Below are 14,120 nucleotides of genomic sequence, written 5' to 3'. Positions count from 1 at the left end.
AGGGATAACATGAATGGATATCTTTTCTTCTCCACATGTACAATTTTCTTCCAATAAACTGATTTTAGTATACCTAGAATACTTGTATGCCTGTGAAAGTTTTCTGACTTCAAAATTATCATTATTATACGAGTTTTAAAAGATCTGGTTGAGTTCTAAAACCCAAATCCCTTACCAATTTTAAAGAGTTTCCCATGACCCCTAATTAGGATTGAAAACAGTGCATGGGAGCAGAACAGCCAAACACATAAACAGTTGGCTGAGAGTATGGACATACACTTTCCCCAATGCAAGTGACAACTTAGGACTCTCATATGCACATACTATGCACTCACGCCGTTCTCCAAACAAAACATTTAGTAACCTGTGTTGAGCTTAACTGTACTGATTGTTTAGTCCTTGGAAACCCTATGATAATGCCTCATTTCCATTCAAGCCTATTCTGAACATATCCAGGAACTACAACGGACCCTTATGGCATGGACTGGGTTTGGGTTCATGTATAGTAAGGCAAACTGTGTCCACTGAGTGAAACTTTATGAGAAACCAATGTTTATCTCATGCATATTCAGTGTACATATGACTAAAATCAGGTGTATTATAGGGATGAGAGGAAAAAAAACCCTTACAGAATCCAAGCCAATCAATTAAAACAGAACAACTTGTGTTAAGCCCCCAAGGGCCCACAATTACACCTCCTATTCTACCTGATAAATGGAAGCACAAACAACTATTACAGCCCTTGAGCACGTTCGCAATATGTCCCCAGATCCCTTAGAGAGCATTTCAGATCTACACAATTGTTTATACTGAACAAAATTTCTTGCTACTTTGTGATCTCTGTGTGCCGTCTTTTCACTTCTTTGAATAAGACACCAACAATCTGGAAACTTCCAGTTTAGACACTGCCCACTGGTAACAGGAAAAAGGAAAGGAATGTGTTTTAACATCACAGCTAATTCTAGCTGCCTACTCATTTGGAAAGTAACACTTTGTCCATGTAAACCCCAAGAGGCCTCAGTATAATATGGGATTCTACATTAGGATACAATTTCTAAGCATTTTATTCCATGTCAGATCAGGATAGGAAAAAGACACCCTAGTAAAGCATCATGCTTTTCTTGGCTTCTCTAATAGCCATTGGGAAAAATCCGTGTGAAGTACCCCAAGAGACAGACACAGGCAACAAAGCGCACAAATTCTGGAATAAACATGATATTCTGGAATGGAATATATCAAATTCATTTTTTTACTTCATAAATTGAACTCTAAATACTAAATCAGATCTCGTTCTTAATGTGCATGCCCATAAATTCACACATACTCTCATGAAAGAACTTGGCCTGGCAGTGCTTGCCTAGAGGATTGGAAGTTCAAACCCAGGAATAGCTACATAGTGAGACACTATCTCACAACAACAACAACAAACCCAACAGCAAAATAACACATACACAAACCTAAGCTTTAACAAAATGTCTGAGTTTATAAAAGATATTTTCTGTGATCTGAGCCACAGAGTACTCTGTATTGATTAGAAAATAATACATTTTAAAATGGTAGACTGCCAGTCATGGAATATAATTTAGATATGTGAGCTAAATTATTTTGATACATGACTCATAAGTAAAACTGGTACCTAAACGTCATTGACATCTTACTGTTTTTCAGAGAACAGTATATTTTAGATAACTGAACATAATTTGCACACTGTTCATTTTTCCTTTACAAACTCAGTTAATGAATACACAGAGCACACAGTGACTGTGTCTACACTTCACATCTAGAAGGAAAGTGACAAATTTAGGCCACCATCCTGCCATTTGAAAACATTTATCTTGATGACATTAAACATCTGGATGTTTTTAAATACCAAGATGTTGTGTGTCCTGAAAAAAAAAATGCCTGATGACTGCTTGAATCCTGCCCTATCTATTGCATAAAAACCTACATTTGCATCCATGCTCCTCCTATTTCAGACACATGGAGTTTTCACATGAATGCAGCAGGCATTCTAGGCAGAAGTGTCAGGTTTAGATTTTCTGTTATTATTGTTCTTAGTGAATGTCTGAACAGTAGAAAGGCCTTTTATTTTCCTTTCAGAAAATAAAAGTGATAATTGTCATTTCAACGGTGTGAATTGAAAGGTAAAGATTTGGAAAATGAAGGTGCCTTGGTATTTCAGCTTTCATTTACAATGGTACTGGGTGGGAGGGCTACAACACAGGGCAGTCTGTCTCTCAGTTGACTGATAACTCTGAGGTTGAAATGTCATATAAAACATTCCCTCTCTCATGATATGCCTAAGCATTTCATTCTTTCTCTGTATATCCAGTTAGGCCATTCAGATGAAATGACATGAATGTGAACTTCTAAGGGATAATGCTGACGTCCCCTGTTCAGAGAGATGGTTTGTCGTGGCATTGGTAATGAATACGGATTCTAAGTTTCTGCTTTTCATTATATGCTAATTTCTCTACGTCGTTTAAAAGTGATGGTTCCACTTTTTCAGCTATATCTTTTTATTCTACTCTAACTGAAGAAAGGCCATTCTTTTATAGGAAACAAGGCAAACATTATCATAAAATAGAATATGCGTCTTGGATATTAGCTTAAAATAAAGATTCACATTCTTTTCAATTCTCTCTACTTTAAATTAATTCCATATATTTGGTAATAGCACTTCTAAGCCTTTTGAATCAAGATTGTTTGCAGTCCATACTAGCAAATGGAAATGAATATTGAGATGAAAAAAGTGGCTGAAAGTTGGAAACTCTCAGAGCTCTAAAACGACACCTACAGCATCACACACTCGGGCCTCCCAGGAGTGTCTTACCTTTGGGATCACTCAGGACAGAACCAAAGGCACTAATGACTACGTCAGCCTTCAGGCGCACCATCTGCTCTTCATCTTCAACCCAGTTTCCAGTTTCATCTTGCTCAGTCCGAACAAATTGCATTGCCACAATTTTTCCATCTTTGACTATAACGTTCCGTGGGGAAAGGAAAGGCAAAAATTCACATTTTTCTTCCTTGGCGAGCTCCATCTAAAACAAAAGAATAAGTAAATAAAACTTGAGAAACGTTGACTATCCTATATAATTGATTTCCAAATCAATTTTGCATGATAAGAGGTTATAGTGTTTGAATTTATATGATGGTATTTTTTTTCCACTAAAGCTGAATTTCAGGCATAAGCTGCTTGCTTGGGGGAGTCTTGAATTTGAAATGTGACAAAGAAATTTGTAGAACATGGTAACATAAGTTAGCTCCAGCTGGGAACAATACTCTGTGATAGAGCACTTCAACAGCATGTGTAAGGCCTTGGGTTCATTTTCCAGCACCACCAAAAAGACTTTTTTGAAGTCTTATTTATTAAATGATCTATAGTTGTTGATGTGTGATATTCCCATTTGTACTAATCTGGGCTCCTACCACGTTCCTTTTGCATAATAAACTCTCTTTATAGTTATGTTAAACATAAAAATATTTTTATTAATTAGCTGCATGTAACTAGACTATGAAAAATATCAATGAAGTGGAAGAACTAATCTGTGCAAGCACATGACTAGAATAGGAGGTAAGGAAGAAAAGCTAGAAAAGCTTGGAGTAACTGAGGGAAAATCATTCAATCTTCCTTTTATAAGAGTAGAGTCATGAGGGGCATCAATGAAAAAAAAATCAAAGAAAGATCAGCACAGACCTCCTGGAATCCCCTTTTCATCTGTAATTCATCCTATCATCAAATAGGAATTGTTTAGTTTAGGCCTGCATAGGTTGCCCATTCACACAAACGGTTCATATTTCTTTATGTTATTGTTTTTTACCCTTTGTTTTAGATGATTCCCAGGCACTTATCAATATATTCTGAACTAGTGTATCTCACAAAAAACAAAAATAGTAGAGAATGTGCCACTCCAGAGACCATTCTTATCCCTGTGGAAGGCAGGTGGGCTCTTGGTGGGACCTTACCTGAGCAACATATGAGTTTTGTGGAGGCAAAGATTCTCTGAATTGATCAAAACATTAAAAACAGTATGGTATATACGATATGATCTCTGTATCTCCTTTGTGCCATTTGTATAATGTAGCACAAGAAACAAGCTTATGGCATTTCAAGAACAAGAAATGATACTAACTTTTAATCATACTGTCATACTTGAGTGAATGACATTGCCAAATGTTCATGGGTTTAATAAGTCAATCCAGCATGTGTATTTATAATTGTCCTACTTTCTGGGAAGGGCATAAGTATAATACATAACTATGCCTCTGGTATTGCAGAATATGCCGGGTAGATGGCTTTACAACATGTTTTGCCCTTTCCTATTATTTCTTGTCGATTGCTAATTTGCATCTATTTGAGTACACAGTCTCTTAAGGTATTTAGCAAAGTTGCTGCTAAATTCAGAAAAAAATTAGAAATTTCTAGCAAATTAAAGATATTCCTCAACATCTCTCTCCCATGGGTCCCAGGTTTAGAGGACCTAAAATCCATGCTTTGATTGGAAACAAACAAACAAACTGGATTCCAAAACCTACTCTGATTATATCATGATTTTTATCTTTTCTTTTTCTTATTGATCTATGAGTTCTAAAGCGTGCATTGTGGCTCACACTGCTTGTGAGGAATCCAAGATGATGGAGACTCCACCTGTCTGACCACATTCTTTGCAAACAGGTGAAAGGAAACAGAAATGTGTGAGTGATCTCTTTTAAGTTTCATCTCAGGATGAGCCTAGTGTGTGTTAGTTCGACGGGTCCACAGTTGCTGTTGTAGGCAGCCTCCCCTGTCATGCTTTGCTATCAGCTTCTGGGTTCCAGCTCTACCATGGAAAGCTGGTAAGAGCTCCAGGTGCTATTGAGATGCAGGTACAATGAGAGGCAGAACTCAGACAAGGGTATTCAGTGTAAGGTAATGATAATCCATACAAAACAAAACAATATGTAGAAGCTAGAAGTGTACAGTTGAGCTGGTAGCAGATCTGTTTTATTTCTAGGCCATACCCTTTCACTGGCATATGACCACATGATTTCTGTATTCTCGCATGGTCTTTCATCTTTACATCCATATCCTTCAACATCACAATTTTATAATATGACAAGGTTGATAATTTTCTAAAGATATTTAGCTTCTTTGATCCCTGCTTGATAGCGTGCTTAAACCTAGCAGCATGAACACTGCCTTTCCAGCAGATTATTCTGAATTCCTATCTCAAACCTGATGAGATGTGTGAGTAGACTATGGGGTGGTGTCTGTAAATCACACTACATGTAGCAATTATTTTGTTATTAAATACAATTTTATTTGTTTTAAGTCATTTTATATACAAGGGGAGAAATGTTAGGAGAAACTGAGACAATATCATCTTAACATATGCATTTATTGGGAAAGTGTTCATATCATATTGGGCAGAAAGATATTGAAATCATGATAAGATTTGTTGTCTTGGGAAATAAGAAAATATGAGGACTATGAGAAGATGGACACATGCAGATATATCTATATCTATATCTATATCTATATCTATCTCTCTCTCTCTCTCTCTCTCTCTCTCTATATATATATATATATATATATATATATATATATATATATATATATATATATGTATCAGGCAAAATATCCTGTCAATGATTTAGGAATATAACATAAGGATATACATTCACATTTAAAATTACTTTTTATTTGTTTTATTTTGTGTAACTGTGTGTGTGTTGTATGGGGATGCTTATGTGCCATGGCCAAAGAAAACTTGAATGAGATAGTTCTTCCCTTCTACCACATGGGTCCTGGAAATCAAACTCCGGGCATCAGATTTGTTGTCACTTGTCTGTATCTGCCAAGTCATCTTGTCAGCCTAATTTCACACTTTAGTAGGCCTGCCTGATAATTACAAATGATAGTAGTAGGTATTCTTTTCAATGCCTAACCTATAACATTTTATGTTCTGACTAAAGATACTTTATGACAGCTACATATGAATTATTACAGAACTTTGCCTCAAACCAACTTTTTCTTTCTTTTGTTGTGCAAAAGGCCAGCACAATGCTGTCCATCCTCTTGATTTTACAGCCAAACACCCAAGATAGGTAATTATGCATATGCAAATATTCTATTTTTGTTTTGAAGAATCCAAAATCTGAAGCACTTCTGGTTATAAGCATTCTACATCTGTGCTATAAAACATGTATTTTTATTTCTCCTTTGGAGAGGAGAGGCATCATATCAAAAAATATATTAAAGGATGACAAAACTTATTTAGGTAATATCCTAATTTGGCTGAAAACAACTTCTGTATGATTTTCATTTTGTGCAAGGAGAACCAATGCTCTACATGGTGTGAAACAGAACTTCTACTGCAACTGCATGATTCCAAGGACTTGGGCCTGCCTAGGGGAGTGAATAACACTGCCAAGTGTTTAAGGGTTGAACACAGGCACATAGAAAAAGCTGGGGTTGGATGGACTGGTCTCTCTGATGGACAAATGGAAGCAACTCCAAAAACTTAGCATGCTGATTATACACAACTGAACAGAGAAGTAGGGTTATTGCATACCTTTAAATCAAGAAGGCAGGGTTTTGGGTATAGAGGTATATGAAGGAAACAATTTTAGCTAACTTAGTAGGAACAGTACTTGTAGGGGAGCAGTTCTCAGACCATAAATATCCAGGTGAGAGGGCTATGGTAGACATTTTTTTCATATACTATCAACTTCCACACAAGGACCTGGGGAAGGCTTTGCCATTTCCTTTGAGGCTGACTCTGCAGGGGAAGGCTTTGCCATTTCCTTTGAGGCTGACCCTGCAGGGGAAGGCTTTGCCATTTTCCCGTGGGTCTGAGGTTCTAGAGTCCTTGGTATGGCTGACTCAAGTCAACAAAACACATTTGCTCAGAACTTTATTCACTCCAGGGCTTTCTCTCCTCCATACTCGGTATGACTGTGAGTCATGTTCTAAGACCTGATGACACAAATATAACAGGAAGTGACAGAGCCAGAGGTCTGGAAGTTGCAGGGATAGAGAGCTTTATCAGAGAGGAAGAGAGTCAAGTCTCCCAGTGAAATAAATGCAGGAGTACCTTAAACTTATGAAATACAGGAACCAAGGAATAGGTTTATAAAGCCAGTCCCATAAATGAGTTAATAGAGACTTATTGAACCTAGATAAAGGTCAAATTAGGGACAAAACAGGTTTCACATGTGGAATAAAGAGACAAAGAACATGCTTTCTAAGGTAGAAAAATAAGTGTTTAATTTTACATAACAAATAGTAAACAACACCACAAAACTCTTTAAATTGTGAAAGAATATATTATTTAAATTCTATCTCCAGTGTCCAAGAGTGATATTCAATTAATCAATGACAGATAATTTCAAACAAATGTACTTTCAGATGAGTGCCAGCCAGTATGTTACATTCAAGAGCATCAAGATAGGGCACCATCCTATTTATTTCTGCTCAAAGGACTGGCACACAACAGACTTCAAAAGAAATTTTTTTTTTTTTTACCAGAATGAGTGATAAATGATTACAAAAGCCTGAAAGATATCCAAATTAATGAAAATAAAACTAAGTAGTAATAGATCTCAGTGAATGGCTTTAAAAACCCTCCAAGTGTAATCGGATGGCTGTGGAGAAGATAATCCTACCTTACAGAGTGGAAAGAAATGGTAATTTCTCTATTGTCAGTTACCATTAGGAAATGATGGATCAGGTAGACCAATTGTCTAACTACATGTATATGCAAACATTTTTGCTATTAATAGAAGTTAGCTTTCTAAGCTAAGTAATTCACAAACGCAGTGCTATGTCATTCATACTTGAAGTTTGTTAATGAACATTAATAATCAGGAAGTATGAAAATCTGGTACAAAAATGCAGTTGTCACAGCATATTTTTTATATTTATATTTTTGGCAGACTTGTATGTATCAGTTAGCTTTCTCATCACTATGTTCAAAAATCTTGAAAGAATATTTTATGGAAGGGAAGACTTATTTTAACTCATGCTTTTAGAAGGTTTATTCAATCCATGGTTGTTTGGCCCCATGTGCTTGGGTAGAACACTGTGGCAGAGGATGTTGTGATAGAAAAAATTTTAAAACTCATGGTGAACAGGGAGCAGACTGGGAGGCAGGGAGTTACAGAGACAGAGAAGCATAGGGACAGATAGACAGAAAAGCGTTCAAGGCAAAAAACTTCACCAGGACCTGACCACAACTGTCTACATCATTTATCTGACTCATCCTCAGATGTTCACAGAACCCCTCCAAACAGCACTGCCTACTCAGTACCAAGTGTTTAACACATGAGTCTGAATGGGACATTTCATAGTCAATAAATCACACTATTCTTACATGGGAACAATTGGTACATCCAATAAACATACAAACTTCTGTTCCTCTTATCCTCACAAATAAATACTCAAGGGGATATGGTAGTACACAGCATTAATTTTCCAGTGTTTAAAAGCTTAATTCAACAAGTCAGTTTGTCACCTCTTCACACACTATTAAAAAGTAAAAAAAAAAAATTCTTGGCTTTGATTTTCACTTCCATATTTAGGAAAGATATGTAGTTGAAGCTAAGTAAAATAAAAATAGTTCACTACAGCATGCAATAATGATAATCATTTTAATGATTAACTTTATGTAATGTGATGATTTGGTCTGATTAATATTACAGGCATCATACTGCAGAAATTATGAAACAACTTAATTTACTATAATTAAAAGCATGATGTCAACTCATTTTTAGATTGCATATAGGCAAGGTAAGCATAGCTTATAAACCATAACGAGCAGAATCAAAACCAGCATATATTAAATTCTGGAATAACTTCTAATTATGCCAAAGTTTAACAAGCAATGTGAAGAAACAATATTATTTATAAAAAGAAAGCTTGAAGATCAGTATATTTAACTATCAATCTGATAAGAACACAAAGAAGAAGTTATTTGTAATCAAAATTGTTTAGTAAACTTCCTTGGCCAGTGTTAATCTTGGAAATGATCATAGTTCATCACTGTGAGATTGTTGTATACACTACAAATATTTATGGTCACACAGTCCCTCTGTGCATAATTCAAATCCACTATTAAGTAGCTCCTATCTACAAAATTGGTATTAGTTGTCATAGGTAACAAATTAATGCTTGCCTTAAAAAAAAATCTCATATTGACAATTGTTTAGCTTAAACAATTTAGGAGAGCCCCAGGCAGTGGGACCGGGACCTGTCCCTAGTGCATGAGCTGGCTTTTTGGAACCTAGTGCCTATGGTGAGACATTTTGCACAGCCTTGGGGAAGGGAGGAGGGGCTTGGACCTGAATGTACCAGGCTCTGGTGACTCCCCATAGGAGACTTTGCCTTGGAGGAAGTGGGAATGGGGAGTGGGTTGGGGGGAAAGCTGGGGCGTGGGAGGAGGGAGGACAGGGGAATCTGAGATTGATATGTAAAATGAATAGAAAATCTCTTAATAATTTTTTAAAAAAATCTCATATTGTCAAAATATCAGCAGTCATGCTCAGTATAATTACATGACAAATAATTGTCTACTTGGCCATATTTTAGTTATATTTCTGAACCTCTGTCTATGCTCATCTGTATACTTGCTCATGAAATCAGATCTAGAAGGATAATTTTTAATTTACCTTATCAAAACCCTTGACCTTTGATATATGTTGCCTGCTAAGGACACATCATCTTCTAGTCTTATCATCTTCCTCATTCTCTGCCATGGTTGAGATAATATCTAATCACCCCAACCTGTCTTTAGGAAGAATACTGCTAGATAAAGAGAACCAATAGGATTGAGCCTTATTCTGGAAGACTCTAATTTTGAATATTTTAATTCACCTACCACACCTTACCCCTTGGCTTTATGCCTATTTTTTATGTTGTATTTGGAGTTGAAGTCTCATCTAAAGCATAAGAATGGAGACTGACTATCAAGAGTGTGGTATTCTTGCTGACCTGATCTGCTCATGCTCTGTGCTAAACCCAAATGTTACATAAAAGTGAATAGATGGGCCTAGATGTTCAGAAACCTAACATTTAGTTTATCAAGAATATTCATAATGTATAAACACAGTGACTCTGATCAAATATGGGTTGTGCTATACATGTAGTAAGCTTCATAACTTGTAACACTACTTACTTGCGTACAACTCCCAACATCTGCTGATCTTCAACTAAATGACTTGGAATATGTGTTCATTCTTTCTCTCTCTCTCTTTCTCTCTCTCTCTCTCTCTCTCTCTCTCTCTCTCTCTCTCTCTCTGTGTGTGTGTGTGTGTGTGTGTGTGTGCTTATATGTGTATGTATGTATCTGTATGTGTGTGTCTCCTTTCTCATATACACAGACACATCATATACACATACAATAGTAATAAATGCATTTTTCAAAATGGACATCAAAGGATAGAGTAGAAAATATGCTACTCAAGCTAAATTTGAAATTAATCTGAACAATAATCAAGAACAGTCTAGTGTGAATGAGCTGGCTGTGAGAGAATTCTGGAATGAACTCTGTCTCTGTCTCTGTCTCTCTGTCTCTGTCTCTCTGTCTCTCTCTCTGTCTCTGTCTCTCTGTCTCTCTGTCTCTCTCTCTCTCTCTCTCTCTCTCGTGACAAGTCTGGAAAAAAGAAGGAAGCTCATCTCTACAGTAAATGAGACGTGTTGAAATTCCCTTATAAACATTCTCCTGGAAAACAAACCCAGTGATTTCAAATGAGGGCATCATTATCTATGACATGTATTGGGCAGGGTATTCCTCCTAGAAAATGAGGGAGCACAGAGCTTTGCAATCACATATGCTGTGTAACTAAGTAAAAAAAAAATAAGATCTTTTGTGTGAAAGCTGCGACTATTCATACTTTTTAGAGTCAGCTTGACCTGAATTAAAACAAATAGTGATACTGCAAGATGAGACCTGTTAGTGATAACGCACTTCTTCCTGGTCACCTGACACCTTCTCTTTACTTCTACCCACCAAATTAGTAATAAACCTTGAAACAAAATACTACCAGTCATGCTAGTTTGATTTTAAAATCTAACCACCTAGTTATTTTGGTTATTAAAGGGATAAAAGAGGATAAAGGAACCGAGTAAATTCTAGTTTCTTACATGTACTCTTATACTCCTTATTTTATTGGACAACTTTTATCTATTTTATAATTTTAAAATATATTTTATTTATTCTTTGAAAGTGCTAAACATGTGTACAATGTATTTTGATCACATCCAACATTAAGTCCCTAACTTCTCTAAGCTCTGAGATTCTGCCTCAACTATGTCTCCATGTAAAATTTGTTTTCTTTATTTTTAATAACTGACTGAGTACAATTAATGCTATCCATGTGCCCATGGGTAAGCAGCCATCTAACATAGGAGGGGCCCCACTTCTGAAGAAAATTGACCCTCCCTCTCTCAGCAGCCACAAACTGCAAATAGTTATTCAACTATTTGGGATGATATCTTTTGGGCTTCTCCCTCATTCGTACTGGCATTTTGGCTGCCTGCCTTATAATTTTTGGTACACAAATTAACAGTGAATGAGTAATAGAAGGCACTACATTTTAAAATCTAGACTCTACTGGCTTGATCTACAATCAGTAAGTCATAATTTGTAGGCCATTCTTTCTTAAAACTCTTCAAAATGCAAGCATTTTGAACACAAAGAAGTATTACTCCATATGAGAGCTGTGTTAAACCTTGGATAAATATAGTAGTCCCTTAACTGATTCCCTGACTAGCTGGATTGGGTCACTATTGTGTTTCAATACCCAGAACTGAAATGTAAGGAATTATTAAGAGGATATAAAGTGACTTTGCACAAATATCATAAAATACATCACTTCTAGGAAGAAAAGAATATTTTACACTATTCATTTATGATTGATGACATTTCTTTAAACCTGACTAGATCTCACTGTTCTTCATCTTGGATTTAGCTAGAGTAAAGCATGACTTACTGCTATTGTAATATTTCCTAAAAAAAGCTGTTCCTATATAACTAGGTGTCTTGGAGGTATCTTTTTCAATCTGGAAATGACTAAATATTAAAATTCTTGTATAAATTGCAATCCTGTCTTCTTTCATAAAATGTCAGTCTTCACTTTTTCTGATATATTTTCATTAAATTTAATGTTTTAATATATTGCTTCATCATGTTTTCTGGCTTTAGTTATTACTATTATTATTATTATTATCATTATTATTATTATTTTAGTCCTTAGTTAACTTTTAAGAGCCAGGAAGCAAATACATCTATGCTACCTGCTGGCTTGTTTGCTCTCAGCTGCTTCTCTTCATTTTATACATCTGAGAGACCATCCTAGAAAATGGTGATGCCCCAAATGGTCCGGATCCATAAACAAACAAGACAACCACTGACAGGTCAGCCTAATCTAGATAGCTACTCTATAGAGATCTTTTTTTGTAAATTATTTTAGGTTGTGGCAAGCTGTCATTTAAAAGTAATCATCACATATGTAATGGGAGAAAATGAAATATTATAGTTAAAAGTAAAATGATAATTTATCTGAAACATATCTAAAATATTTTTGAGGTGTGTAAATGTATAGTATGTACATTTTGAATATTTTACAATGAATTAAAATATTCTTATAAGGTTAAGATACCTTTAATATATTTATTTAACATGGGTCACTGACTTGATAATTTGAAGTGAAAACTACTATATATTTAGAGTCAAATAATAAACTGAATAAAACAACCAATGGAAGGAACCTGAGTTTTCATTTGTGAGATTAGCATAAAGAAATAACAACCTTGTGTAGTGTTAGAATAACAGAAAGCATAGAGGCCATAAAAGGCCTTGAAATAAAAGTGAATTAATGAGAAAACAAAGGAAACCTTCAAAAAAAAAAAACTATGTTCAGGGAAGGCCTTGATAGTTATGATACTTTAAAACAAAACAAAACAAGACTTGTAAAAATGATGAAGAGAAGTTAGTGGTATAACTGAAATTCCAGCTACTTAAGAAGGCAATACTTGTTCAAAAGTTGAAGATCTGCTTGACTTACACAGAGAACCAAGCCTACCCTTGGTGGATTAGGAAGACCTTGTTTCAAAATCAAATTAATGAAAGGGGATTATATATGTAGCTTAGATGTAAAGTGCTTGTATAGACTGTTGAAGACTTTAGGCTAAATTTTCGGTACTACAATAAATATATGAAAATTTTACACTTATGCTTGTGTGCTTTTCTTTGACTACTCTTCTTTAGGTGCTATATACAGACTAAAATTATAGTAATTCAAGAAAGGTGGAAATTGTCTATGGCTCTATTCCCCAGAAGAGTGATGCAGGAGAATTAGTTGGCCTGGCTTGGCCTGGATACATAGTAAGTTCAAGGTTAGCCTAAACTACAGTGTAAAGCCATTTTTTTTTCAAAGAAGTGAATGAATAATAAAATTACTTTTTAAGATTTCCATCTTAGAAGACAAAGTAAAGATATTAAAGAGCTGAGGCAAATATGATTAAGTGCAGGGGGCTTCTAAAATCAATACAGAAATAGCCACTATTTAGTAGGACACATTCTCTCTTTGTATATATCTATATCCGTCTATTGTGGTAATGTTTTATTCATGATGAAATGTGGTAATACTTTATTTGTGCTTTAATAAATAAAGTCTGCCTGGAGATCAGAGGAAATAGCAAGCAATTTTAAGTAAACAAAGAAGTCAGACAACAGTAACACATACCCTTAATTCTATCACTTAGCAAGTAGGATCTCTGTGTGTCCAAGGCCACACTAGGGAACAGAGCCAAGTGTGGTGACATATGCCTTTAATCCCAGTACCAACCATAGAGATCTGGAGACCTATACGGACATGAAATGATGGAGCTGGCCGGGAAGAGGAAGTGATGTAGCTAGACAGAGAGCAAATCAAATGGCAGAACAGCAAGGCAGTAAAGACATGGGTAGACAGGAGGTAACTCGGACTTGGAAGCTGCAGGGTTGGTGTTGGTGAGGCAAGGTTAGCTGTGGCTTTCCCTATTTCCCTGATCTCTCTCAGGCTTTCACCCCTATATTTGGCTCCATGGTTTTTATTTAATAAGACCATTTAGAAATTCATCTACAAATGGTACCAAA

At 35.7% G+C, this 14,120-nt stretch overlaps 1 protein-coding gene across 1 annotated transcript in view; it reads right to left on the bottom strand.

Annotated features, from left to right (window-relative positions):
- The window catches only part of Dpyd (dihydropyrimidine dehydrogenase), an 839,421-nt gene that overhangs the window by 471,252 nt on the left and 354,049 nt on the right, over positions 1 to 14,120 (bottom strand). Inside the window, exon 11 of the mRNA XM_059266163.1 lies at positions 2,834 to 3,044. Coding sequence (XP_059122146.1) covers positions 2,834 to 3,044 — 211 coding nt within the window. The remainder of the gene's footprint in view (positions 1 to 2,833; positions 3,045 to 14,120) is intronic.

The sequence above is a fragment of the Peromyscus eremicus genome, chromosome 6, assembly GCF_949786415.1.
Source record: "Peromyscus eremicus chromosome 6, PerEre_H2_v1, whole genome shotgun sequence".
Classification (NCBI taxonomy): domain Eukaryota; kingdom Metazoa; phylum Chordata; class Mammalia; order Rodentia; family Cricetidae; genus Peromyscus; species Peromyscus eremicus.
This window is presented reverse-complemented; position numbering and strand designations above follow the sequence as displayed.